Here is a 13,676-nt window from a genome sequence, read left to right as displayed (position 1 = left end):
TGATACTCCCCAAGTTATAGAATGGGGCCCACCACATTAGGGCTTGCATATGCACAAGGGCAGAATATGTCAAGTTAACCATCTTGAAACATCCCCTAGCCTAGGAATTTGTGACCCTGTTTCTGGAGTGCCTTAGTGTTTGACCACTGTGGGTCTTAATTACTTTTTACCATGGTGTTATTTCACCATGGTAAAACCTGTATGTGTGTTTCTGTTCCCTCTTACGTCTCAGGGTGTGTGCACAGAGTCCGGGATGTACGCCCTCAGGGAGAGGAGAGTGCACGTCAACCAGGAGGACTTTGAGATGGCTGTTGCCAAGGTTAGTCTTCTGTCCTGTTTCTCTCTCTCTCTGTCCATCACTCTCCAAGAGACCGTTTGTCTCGGTTTTACATTATTCCTCTTATCCCCACATTCCTAACATATCGTTACTAACTAGTGTTGATCAGAGATTAGGTGTACATTCTTATATCTATACTGTTGTGTCTTTGGCTATGCCGGATTAAGTGATATGACATGCTATTCTATGAAATAGTTTCTCTAATTAATATTACCTGATTGAGCTAATCATGTAAATGTAATTAACTAGAGTCGGGGCACCACAAAATAATATTTATAGAGCTGTTATCTTCCCGAATAAACTCTTAAAGACCTAGTAATATTTTACATCAATAGTAGTCAATATTAATCATCACCTTAATTCAGTCTCATCTGAAAGTTGTAAATTCTGCACAAACCCTGGCTAACAAGTTGAATCAGCAATACAAAATTGGGTTTATTTATTTACTAAATACCTAACTAATCACACAGAATTAAACATAATTAAAGAACTTGATTACAAATTACGTCATAGGAAAACGTCCCTAGCGGGTGGAACAGATATGACAGCTGGTTACACAAAAGAAAACGGTCTGGGTTTGAGTGAAAGAGTGGGAAGACTGATGAACAAAGGGCGAAGCTGTGCTATCGTAAATACAGTATCTTATGCATTCTAAATTACCGCCCATTTGGAAAAGGAAAATGCAGTAAATATTTACTCTGAGCTGCGCTTCGGTAGGTTAGGGGTAGATGGAAGGCCGTGTTGCCCAACTGAGCCCTTTGTCCTTTGAAGAATGTCTCTGCTGGTAAATTGAATACGTTGTAGTAACATCGTTGTGTGGTAGATGGGATACTCTGTCTGTTCCTTCCTAACCCTCGTTTGCAGCGGCTGTTGCTAACTCAGCGGCTAGGAGGTATCACTTCTGTAGTGAATAAGAGTTCAAAGTTCATACCATTCGCAACCAAAGCTCACGCTGATGTTGGCTTTGTTCTGTAGTCATTATCTGAACCATTCTGACATCGGAACGTTGTCCTCAAGTCCTCGGGAAGGAGGTTATATTGTCAAGGCTTTATATAGGAAGGGAGAGGAGAGCGTGTTTGAAAAGTTTTATAGCCCATGTCCCTTCACAGGGGCGGGGCCATTGATTGAGCACCTACCTTATGAAAACCCAAATCTCACGATTTAGAAGCTAAAATCACATTTCATCCCATCACGAATAATTTAATATTCAAACATTTAAATTGAACAACAATTCCATGTGAATCCGATAACTGTGTATACTTTCCACTGTAGAGTTTGTCATCTTATCATTGATGAGAATGTCTCAGATGACAACCGAACTGACATCATATTCATTAAGTACCACCGCAAATGTTCAATTTGTCGGATTACCAGAGTATAGTTCATTTCTCCCCACCTTCTGATGTTCCTAGAATCTCTGTTAACCAAGAGTTTTGCAAATGTAACATCAGTAGGGTAGAGGGAGGAAAAAGGGGGGAAGAGGCATTTATGACTGTCATAAACCTACCCCCAGGCCAACGTCATGATACTGTTCTCAGATCTGTGTGTCTTTCCAACTACTGTGGTCATTGTCATGCCAAAACTGACATGACAACTATATAGGAGTTGACTATATACAGCTCAAACAGATTTGGGTCAGACAAACTTAAATCTATCTTGCCATTAAAATGGACAGTCAAATCCTTTTCCCCTTGATTTGTTTAGTTTTGCTTATCACTGATAATAAAATGAAATGTTATTTGTCACATGCTTACTTATGGGCCCTTCCCAACAATGCAAAGAGAAAAAAATTGAGAAATAATAGTAAATTAAAACGTAAAAAATACAGAGTAACGATGACTTTGCTATGTACAAGGGTTAATAGTACCGAGTCTGTGCAGGGGTAAGAGGTAATTGAGTTAGGCACACAATATATACAAGAGTATGTGCGAAGAGGTAGGCCACACGCGTGCACAGAACGGGACCGCCTAGTGCTGAAGCACGTAAAAATCGTCTGTCCTCAATTTGCACTACTGAGTTACAAACGGCCTCTGGAAGCAAGGTCAGCACAATAACTATTCGTCAGGAGTTCCATGTAATTGGTTTCCATGGCCGAGCAGCCGCACAACAGCTTAAGATCACCATGTGCAATGCCAAGTGTCAGCTGGAGTGATGTAAAGCTCACCGCCATTTCGCTTTGGAGCAGTGGAAACGCGTTCTCTGGAGTGATGTATCACGCTTAACTATCAGGCAAGTCCGACTGACGAATATGTGTTTGGCGGATGTCAGAAGAATGCTACCTGCCCCCAATGCATAGTGCCAACTAACATTTGGTGGAGGAGGAATGATGTTCTGGGACTGTCATGGTTCAGGCTAGACCGCTTAGTTCCAGTGAAGGGAGATCTAGATCTACATTCTAGATGATTCTGCGCTTCCAACTTTGGCAACTGTTTGGGCAAGGCCCTTTCCTGTTCCAGCATCACAATGCCCCCGTGCCCAATGCAAGGTCCATACAGAAAAGGTTTGTCGAAATTGGTGTGGAAGAACTTGACTAGCCTGCACAGAGCCCTGACCTCAACTCCATCAAACACCTTTGGGATAAATTGGAATGACAACTGCGAGCCAAGCCTAATCGCCCAACATCTGTGCCCGACCTCACTACTGCTCTTGTGGCTGAATCGAAGCACGTCCCCGCAGCAATTTTCCAACTACTAGTGGAAAGCCTTCCCAGTAGAGTGGAGGCTGTTATAGCAGCAAAGGGGGACCCACCCCCTATTAATGCCCATTATTTTGTAAGAGATTCGGCGAGCAGGTGTCCACATTATTTTGGTTATAGTGTATGTACAGTGCATTCGGGGAAAGTATTCCGAACCTTGACTTTTTCCTCATTCTGTTACGTTACAACCTTATTCTACCCCATAATGACAAAGCAAAAACAGGTTTTTAGAGTTATTAAAACTAATAAGCTAAAATATCACATTTACATACAGTTGAAGTCGGAAGTTTACATACACTTAGGTTGGAGTCATTAACTCCTTTTTCAACCACTCCACAAACTGTCGGTTAGGACATCTACTTTGTGCATGACACAAGTAATTTTTCCAACAATTGTTTACAGACAGATTATTTCACTTATCATTCACTGTATTACAATTCCAGTGTGTCAGAAGTTTACATACACTAAGTTGACTGTGCCTTCAAACAGCTTGGAAAATGCCAGAAAATGTCATGGCTTTAGAAGCTTCTGATAGGCTAATTGACATAATTTGAGTCAATTGGAGGTGTACCTGTGGATGTATTTCAAGGCCTACCTTCAAACTCAGTGCCTCTCTGCTTGACAACATGGGAAAATCAAAAGAAATCAGCCAAGACCTCATAAAAAAACATGTGTGAACCTCCAAGTCTGGTTCATCCTTGGGAGCAATTTCCAAACGCCTGAAAGTACCACATTCATATGTACAATAGTACACAAGCATACACACCATGGGACCACGCATCCGTCATTCCGCTCAGGAAGGAGATGCGTTCTGTCTCCTACAGATGGTGCGAAAAGTGCAAATCAATTCCAGAACAACAGCAAGATGCTGGAGGAAACGGGTACAGAAGTATCTATATCCACAGTAAAACAAGTCCTATATCGACAACCTGAAAGGCCGCTCGGCAGGGAAGAAGCCACTGCTCCAAAAGCACCATTAAAAAAGCCACACTACGGTTTGCAACTGCACATGGGGACAAAGATTATACTTTTTGGATAAATGGCCATCGTTATGTTTGGAAGAAAAAGGGGGAGGCTTGCAAGCCGTAGAACACCATCCCAACCGTGAAGCACGGGGTTGGCAGCATGTGTAACTGATGTGAAATGGCTAGCTAGTTAGCGGTGTGCGCTAAATAGCGTTTCAATCGGTGACGTCACTTGCTCGGAGACCTTGAAGTAGTAGTTCCCCTTGCTCTGCAAGGGCCGCGGCTTTTGTGGAGCGATGGGTAACGACGCTTTGTGGGTGACTTGTTGTTGATGATGTGTGCAGCGGGTCCCTGGTTCGCGCGAGGGGACTGTCTAAAGGTATACGGTTACACATGTTGTGAGGGTGCTTTGCTGCAGGAGGGATTGGTGCACTTCACAAAATAGATGGCAACATGAGGTAGGAAAATTGTGTATATATTGAAGCAACATCTCAAGTCATCAGTCAGGAAGTTAAAGCTTGGTCGCAAATAGGTCTTCCAAATGGACAATGACCCCAAGCATACTTCCAAAGTTGTGGAAAAATGGCTTAAGGACAACAAAGTCAAGCTATTGGAGTGGCCGTCACAAAGCCCTGACCTCAATCCTAATAGAAAAGTTGTGGACAGAACTGAAAAAGCGTGTGCGAGCAAGGAGGCCTACAAACCTCAGTTACACCAGCTTTGTCAGGAGGAAGGGGCCAAAAATCACCCAATTGTGGGAAGCTTGTGGAAGGCTACCTGAAATGCTTGACCCAAGTTAAATCATTTTAAAGGCTATGCTACCAAGTATTAATTGAGAGTACGTAATCTTCTGACTTCAACTGTAAGTATTCATACCCTTTGTTGAGGCACCTTTGGCAGCGATTACAGCCTTGAGTCTTCTTGGGGAGACGCTGTAAGCTTGGAACAGCTGTATTTGGGGAGTTTCTCCATTCTTTTCTGCAGATCCTCTCAAACTCCGTCAGGTTGCATTTCAGGTCTCTCCAGAGATGTTCGATCAGGTTCAAGTCCGGGTTTTTGCTGGGCACTCAAGGACATTGAAACTTGTCTCGAAACCACTCCTGTGTTGTCTTGGCTGTGTGCTTAGGGTCGTTGTCCTGTTGGAAGGTGATCCTTTGCCCCATTCTGAGATCCTGAGCACTCTGGAGCAGGTTTTCATCAAGGATCTCTCTGTACTTTGCTCCATTCATCTTCCCCTCGATCCTAACTAGTCTCCCAGTCCCTGCCGCAGAAAAACTTCCCCACAGCATGATGCTGCCACCACCCTGCTTCACTGTAGGGATGGTGCCAGGTTTCCTCCAGATGTGACGCTTGGCATTCAGGCCAATGAGTATCTTTTTTTTTCTCTTTTATTTAACCAGGTTGGCCAGTTGAGAACAAGTTCTGTTTTACAACTGCGACCTGGCCAAGATTAAGCAAAGGAATGCGACAAAAAACAACACTTACACATAGGATTAACAAAAGTATAGTCAACACAATAGAAAAAATATATACAGTGTATGCAAATGTAGTAAGGAGGTAAGGTAATAAATAGGCCATAGTAGCGATGCGATTACAATTGAACAAATTAACAAGGTTGTGCAGATGATGAAAATGTGCAATTAGAAATACTGGCGTGCAAAAAGGATATAAAAATTACATGGGGATGAGGTAGATAGTTGGGTGGGCTATGTACAGCTTCAGCTGGTCTGATTAATCTTGGTTTCATCAGACCAGAGAATCTTGTTTCTCGTTGTCTGAATCTTTAGGTGCCTTTTGACAAACTCTAAGCGGGCTGTCATGTGCCTTTTTACTGAGGGGCTTCCGTTTGACCACTTGACCATAAAGGCCTGATTTGGTGGAGTGCTACAGAGATGGTTGTCCTTCTGGAGGTTTCTCCCATCTACACAGATGAACTTTGGGTGACCTTTGGGTTCTTGGTCACCTCCCTGACCAAGGCCCTTCTCCCCCGATTGCTCAGTTTGGCCGGGCGGCCAGCTATAGGAAGAGCCTTAGTGGTTCCAAACATCTCAAGGATGATCAATGGAAACAGGACGCACCTGAGCTCAATTTCGAGTCTTATAGCAAAGGCTCTGAATACTTATGCAAATAATTTATTTGATCATTTTTGCAAAATTTTTAATTTCACCTTTATTTAACCAGGTAGGCTAGTTGAGAACAAGTTCTCATTTGCAACTGCGACCTGGCCAAGATAAAGCATAGCAGTGTGAGCAGACAACAAAGAGTTACACATGGAGTAAACAATTAACAAGTCAATAACACAGTAGAAACCAAAGGGGGAGTCTATATACAATGTGTGCAAAAGGCATGAGGAGGTAGGCAAATAATTACAATTTTGCAGATTAACACTGGAGTGATGAATGATCAGATGGTCATGTACAGGTAGAGATATTGGTGTGCAAAAGAGCAGAAAAGTAAATAAATAAAAACAGTATGGGGATGAGGTAGGTGAAAAAGGGTGGGCTATTTACCAATAGACTATGTACAGCTGCAGCGATCGGTTAGCTGCTCAGATAGCTGATGTTTGAAGTTGGTGAGGGAGATAAGTCTCCAACTTCAGCGATTTTTGCAATTCGTTCCAGTCACAGGCAGCAGAGTACTGGAACGAAAGGTGGCCAAATGAGGTGTTGGCTTTAGGGATGATCAGTGAGATACACCTGCTGGAGCGCGTGCTACGGATGGGTGTTGCCATCGTGACCAGTGAGCTGAGATAAGGCGGAGCTTTACCTAGCATGGACTTGTAGATGACCTGGAGCCAGTGGGTCTGGCGACGAATATGTAGTGAGGGCCAGCCGACTAGAGCATACAAGTCGCAGTGGTGGGTGGTATAAGGTGCTTTAGTGACGAAACGGATGGCACTGTGATAGACTGCATCCAGTTTGCTGAGTAGAGTGTTGGAAGCCATTTTGTAGATGACATCGCCGAAGTCGAGGATCGGTAGGATAGTCAGTTTTACTAGGGTAAGCTTGGCGGCGTGAGTGAAGGAGTCTTTGTTGCGGAATAGAAAGCCGACTCTTGATTTGATTTTCGATTGGAGATGTTTGATATGAGTCTGGAAGGAGAGTTTGCAGTCTAGCCAGACACCTAGGTACTTATAGACGTCCACATATTCTAGGTCGGAACCATCCAGGGTGGTGATGCATTTGGTTTTACTAGCGTTTAAGAGCAGTTGGAGGCCACGGAAGGAGTGTTGTATGGCATTGAAGCTTGTTTGGAGGTTAGATAGCACAGTGTCCAAAGACGGGCCGAAGGTATATAGAATGGTGTCGTCTGCGTAGAGGTGGATCAGGGAATCGCCCGCAGCAAGAGCAACATCATTGATATACACAGAGAAAAGAGTCGGCCCGAGAATTGAACCCTGTGGCACCCCCATAGAGACTGCCAGAGGACCAGACAGCATGCCCTCCGATTTGACGCACTGAACTCTGTCTGCAAAGTAATTGGTGAACCAGGCAAGGCAGTCATCCGAAAAACCGAGGCTCCTGAGTCTGCCGATAAGAATATGGTGATTGACAGAGTCGAAAGCCTTGGCAAGGTCGATGAAGACGGCTGCACAGTACTGTCTTTTATCGATGGCGGTTATGATATCGTTGAGTACCTTGAGTGTGGCTGAGGTGCACCCATGACCGGCTCGGAAACCAGATTGCACAGCGGAGAAGGTGCGGTGGGATTCGAGATGGTCAGTGACCTGTTTGTTGACTTGGCTTTCGAAGACCTTAGATAGGCAGGGCAGGATGGATATAGGTCTGTAACAGTTTGGGTCCAGGGTGTCTCCCCCTTTGAAGAGGGGGATGACTGCGGCAGCTTTCCAATCCTTGGGGATCTCAGACGATATGAAAGAGAGGTTGAACAGGCTGGTAATAGGGGTTGCGACAATGGTGGCAGATAGTTTCAGAAATAGAGGGTCCAGATTGTCAAGCCCAGCTGATTTGTACGGGTCCAGGTTTTGCAGCTCTTTCAGAACATCTGCTATCTGGATTTGGTTAAAGGAGAACCTGGAGAGGCTTGGGCGAGGAGCTGCGGGGGGGGCGGAGCTGTAGGCCGAGGTTGAAGTAGCCAGGCGGAAGGCATGGCCAGCCGTTGAGAAATGCTTATTGAAGTTTTCGATAATCATGGATTTATCAGTGGTGACCGTGTTACCTAGCCTCAGTGCAGTGGGCAGCTGGGAGGAGGTGCTCTTGTTCTCCATGGACTTCACGGTGTCCCAGAACTTTTTGGAGTTGGAGCTACAGGATGCAAACTTCTGCCTGAAGAAGCTGGCCTTAGCTTTCCTGACTGACTGCGTGTATTGGTTCCGGACTTCCCTGAACAGTTGCATATCACGGGGACTATTCGATGCTATTGCAGTCCGCCACAGGATGTTTTTGTGCTGGTCGAGGGCAGTCAGGTCTGGGGTGAACCAAGGGCTGTATCTGTTCTTAGTTCTGCATTTTTTGAACGGAGCATGCTTATCTAAAATGGTGAGGAAGTTACTTTTAAAGAATGACCAGGCATCCTCAACTGACGGGATGAGGTCAATGTCCTTCCAGGATACCCGGGCCAGGTCGATTAGAAAGGCCTGCTCACAGAAGTGTTTTAGGGAGCGTTTGACAGTGATGAGGGGTGGTCGTTTGACTGCGGCTCCGTAGCGGATACAGGCAATGAGGCAGTGATCGCTGAGATCCTGGTTGAAGACAGCGGAGGTGTATTTGGAGGGCCAGTTGGTCAGGATGACGTCTTTGAGGGTGCCCTTGTTTACAGAGTTAGGGTTGTACCTGGTGGGTTCCTTGATGATTTGTGTGAGATTGAGGGCATCTAGCTTAGATTGTAGGACTGGCGAGGTGTTAAGCATATCCCAGTTTAGGTCACCTAACAGAACAAACTCTGAAGCTAGATGGGGGGCGATCAATTCACAAATGGTGTCCAGGGCACAGCTGGGAGCTGAGGGGGGTCGGTAGCAGGCGGCAACCGTGAGACTTATTTCTGGAGAGTAATTTTCAAAATTAGTAGTTCGAACTGTTTGGGTATGGACCTGGAAAGTATGACATTACTTTGCAGGCTATCTCTGCAGTAAACTGCAACTCCGCCCCCTTTGGCAGTTCTATCTTGACGGAAGATGTTATAGTTGGGTATGGAAATCTGGTGGCCTTCCTGAGCCAGGATTCAGACACAGCAAGGACATCAGGGTTAGCAGAGTGTGCTAAAGCAGTGAGTAAAACAAACTTAGGGAGGAGGCTTCTGATGTTGACATGCATGAAACCAAGGCTTTTTCGATCACAGAAGTCAACAAATGAGGGTGCCTGGGGACATGCAGGGCCTGGGTTTACCTCCACATCACCCGCGGAACAGAGAAGGAGTAGTATGAGGGTGCGGCTAAAGGCTATCAAAACTGGTCGCCTAGAGCGTTGGGGACAGAGAATAAGAGGAGCAGGTTTCTGGGCATTGTAGAATATATTCAGGGCATAATGCGCAGACAGGGGTATGGTGGGGTGCGGGTACAGCGGAGGTAAGCCCAGGCACTGGGTGATGATGAGGGAGGTTGTATCTCTGGACATGCTGGTAGTAATGGGTGAGGTCACCGCATGTGTGGGAGGTGGGACAAAGGAGTTATCAGGGGCGTGAAGAGTGGAACTAGGGGCTCCATTGTGAACTAAAACAATGATAACTAACCTGAACAACAGTATACAAGGCATATTGACATTTGAGAGAGACATACAGCGAGGCATACAGTAATCACAGGTGTTGAATTGGGAAAGCTAGCTAAAACAGTAGGTGAGACAACAGCTAATCAACTAGCACAACAACAGCAGGTAAAATGGCGTAGACTAGGCAACGGGGCCAACAGATAGAACAAACAAGCAGAATGGAGTACCGTGATTAATGGACAGTCCAGCGTGCATCAGCTATGTAGCCAAGAGATCAGTGTCCAGGGGGCAGCGGTGGATGGGGCAGGGAAGCTGGCCTGGCGAGTGTTATCCAGGTAAAAAAAAAACTAACAATGACTAAATAGCTTGTAGCTAGTTAGCTGGTTAGCTTCTGGAGGTTCTTGAGTGTGTTCTAAAAATAAATAAAAAATAATAGCGATTCCGTATCACATTGGGTGAGGCAGGTTTCCGGAAGGTATAAACAAATTAAAAGTCAAAAGGGAGAGAAAGTAAATATGGGTCCGGTGAGCGTTTGAGACGCGGCGATTCAGGCGGTTAGCAGGCCTGTGCTAACAAGCTAACAGTTTGTAGGCCCGGGCTAGACAAGGTAGCAGTTAGCGGGCCGGAGCTGGACAAGCTAGCAGTTAGCAGGCCGAATTAGCAAGCAGGGAGATAGCGAGGGCTAGAGAGTTAGCCTTTGGGGGACGTCGCGATGGGGTGAGTCTGTTTATTCCTCTTCATGCGATGACATCGGTAGACCGGTCGTGGGCCCGGGTATTGTAGCTCAGGAGTATGCTACGGTGGTAGCACAGGTGCTACGGCCGGGCTAGCTTCAAGCTAAGTGGGTGGAGACGCTAGCCAGGAGTAATCCGAGGTTGCAGTTTAGCTAGATAGCTAGTTGCTGAAAAATCCAGCTGAAAGATGTTCCGTTTGCGGTGGGAATCCGGGGATGAAAAATAAATAGGTCCGTTGTGCTCTGGTTAAAGTCGCGTTGTACGAACAGGCGAGAGCTTGCTATTTGATAAAATACCAAGTCCATATTAGAACAGCTCAAATAAGCAAAGCGGAACAACAGTCTATCATTACTTTAAGACATGGTCAGTCAATATGGAACATTTAAAGAACTTTGAAAGTTTCTTCAACTGCAGTCGCATAAACCATCAAGCGCTATGATGAAACTGGCTCTCATGAGGACCGCCACAGGAATGGAAGACCCAGAGTTACCTCTGCTGCAGAGGATAAGTTCATTAGAGTTACCTGCCTCAGAAATTGCAGCTGAAATAAATGCTTCAGAGTTCAAGTAACAGACACATCTCAACATCAACTGTTCAGAGGAGACTGCGTGACTCAGACCTTCATGGTCGAAATTCTGCAAAGAAACCACTACTAAAGGATACCAATAAGAAGAAACTTGCTTTGCCCAAGAAACATGTGCAATTGACATTAGACCAGTGGAAATCTGTCCTGTTTGTTCTGAGTCCAAATGTGAGATTTTTAGTTCCAACTGCTGTGTCTTTCTGAGAGACGTTGTCGTGCCCTCTTCATGACTGTGTTGGGATGTTTGGACCATGATAGATCATTAGTGATGTGGAAATGAGGAACTTGAAGCTCTCGACCTGCTCCATTACAGCCCTGTCGACGTGAATGGGGGCGTGCTTAACTCTCCGTTTCCTGTAGTCTACGATCAGTCCCGTTGTCTTGCCGACGTTGAGGGAGAGGTTGTTGTCCTGGCACCGCACTGCCTACCCTCACCACCTGGGGGAGTCCCATCAGGTCCCAGAGTTCTTAGCTTAGTGATGAGCTTGCAGGGCATCATGGTGTTGAACGCTGAGCTGTAGTCAATGAACAGCATTCTCATGTAGTGTTCCTGTTGTCCAAGTAGGAAAGGGAAGTGTGGAGTTCTATAGGGATTGTGTTATTTGTGGATCTGTTGGGGGCAGTATGTGAATTGGAGTGTGTCTGGGATGATGGGGTGAGAATGTCTCCCTATAAGGTAAATGATCACTGGCTAATGACCCCTGTCCTTTGTGTCTTTCCAGGTTATGCAGAAGGACAGCGAGAAGAACATGTCCATTAAGAAACTCTGGAAGTAGAACTTTGGATTTTTTTTGGACCCCAACGCAGATATTTACCCGCAAAGTCACATATGTATATTTTTCTTCTTTTGTTTAGGGTTGGTTTATAATTGTTACCTAGTTCATTCTAAAAAATAAATTGTCTCCCCACTGAGAAACAAGTCCCCCATTTTTTTTCTTCTCCTGTACCCTGGTTCCAGATCTGTTGTGCTGTATACCTAACAAGACCATAGGGGGTTGGCTAAACAGCACAAACTGATCTGGGATTAGGCTACCTCTCCTGAGTCTTGAATATGATAAGCATTGCGTAAGTCAAGACCAGAGGGGTATACTACAAACAGGATCAATGAGTTGGCCAGATGACTTTGATAAACAACCAGTAACAGTACGTGGGTAAAATAACTGAGGAAGCCAAGCCAGTGAAAAAAGCCATATTATAACCTATGTTCTGATAATTGCGTTGTTTGCTCTATAACCCATTCGTTCATACGCCACCGTGATATTCAATAAGGCAAAGCCATCAAAAAAGACAAGTCACACGGTGGCGGGATAAATTAAACTACACACGTTTGTTTGTTTCCTCACAAAACCGGAGAACAACACCTGTCCGTTGAAGTCCACAAAGCAAATATTGCATTCCACAATTTATATGACCTGCAACATGGTCAAGCAAGTTAATGTTTTCGACTGTTTACTCCATAAACTGATTTAGAAACACTGAGTTACTTCAAATCAGCACAAAGACGACAAGAGCTCTGCCTCTGCGATTCCAACACCATTTTAACTTAAAAATGTAAAAATCACATCAAGGCTATATATGCTTAGTTTAATAAACTGAAAAAATTAAGATATCAAAAACAATTAAGTTCATTTATTGTTAAATCAGAATCGCTGTCATTATCATTGGCCTGTACAGAGAATTAAGTCAACCACACGTCCAAAACCCCATCTCCATCTATGGTTTAGAAAGTTTGTCCGAAAATGTGTTTTTCTTAGGAAGTGATTTGTTTCATCTGAAGCCAAATCCAAACTGGCCTCCCGTGGTGTTTTTCTGCACCAGATCAGCTCAATGCTGATTGGCTAATTATAACTTTTTTTAATCAAGGGAGGCCAGACAGCATCAGTTACATGGGCTACACATACTGAGACAGAGGCGGTGTCTCCCTTGCTCAGATGATTTCTCCGGTGAGATTCAGCAACGTGCAAATTTAATTGTAGTATACCTTTTTAAGGAAGGCCAAGTAAGCCCTGTTTATACCTGGTGCTAACATGTGTCTTGATTTTGCCCACATTTTTAGATGGGTATAGACAAGATTTTCCTGACCACCAACCGGGGGTATCAGATCAGGTCTCTGCCAATAAACCTCAGAATTGGGCTGCCTGTGTATACACAGCCACCCTGAGAACCCAATTCTCATTTATTTTCATATCCACATTTATTTTTTAAACTTTTGTGACCCATATCAGATTTAAGCTTTAACACTGATGTAGCCTCCAAAGTAACACAGATGCAATGCTCATTTCCTGTCACCGTTCCTTGAAATTTGGCGGTATTTATGCTTATGGCAGGTCATGTAAAAATAAAATAAAAACACGTGAGAGCAAGAAAAATGAGTGTCCAGACTGAGGTCCCATATCCAATATCAGAATGGTATCAGGATTAAGATCCACATTTGGATATGGTAATAAATCTGAACTCAAAAGACCAGATTCCATGTGGTATTTTGCTGTTTAGCCATTAGGTAAAAGCTCAGATTGGCAAAACATCTAATTTGGGAGACATTTTAATACCATGTGTAGACGTGGTAAACCTTGAACAGAAATCCTATTAAAACCATGCACACTTTGTCCTGATCTTATCTATGTTCTGATTCTGACCATATTTTGTCAGATGCTAACATGGAATTGTTGTAAGATGGACATACCAAGGATCATTTAGCT

The 13,676-nt window shown here is 44.5% G+C and overlaps 1 protein-coding gene across 2 annotated transcripts in view; it reads left to right on the top strand.

Moving 5' to 3' along the window:
- Positions 1–12,156, top strand: part of LOC109865568 (26S proteasome regulatory subunit 8) — a 28,748-nt gene extending 16,592 nt beyond the window's left edge. For both annotated transcript variants that reach the window (XM_020453849.2, XM_031799314.1), the window contains exons 11-12: positions 233–319; positions 11,700–12,156. In XM_020453849.2, the coding sequence (XP_020309438.1) occupies positions 233–319; positions 11,700–11,753 (141 nt within the window). In that variant the 3' untranslated portion in view covers positions 11,754–12,156. The remainder of the gene's footprint in view (positions 1–232; positions 320–11,699) is intronic.
- Positions 12,157–13,676: the final 1,520 nt, after the last annotated feature.

This window comes from Oncorhynchus kisutch, linkage group LG20 (assembly GCF_002021735.2).
Source record: "Oncorhynchus kisutch isolate 150728-3 linkage group LG20, Okis_V2, whole genome shotgun sequence".
Classification (NCBI taxonomy): Eukaryota; Metazoa; Chordata; class Actinopteri; order Salmoniformes; family Salmonidae; genus Oncorhynchus; species Oncorhynchus kisutch.
This window is presented reverse-complemented; position numbering and strand designations above follow the sequence as displayed.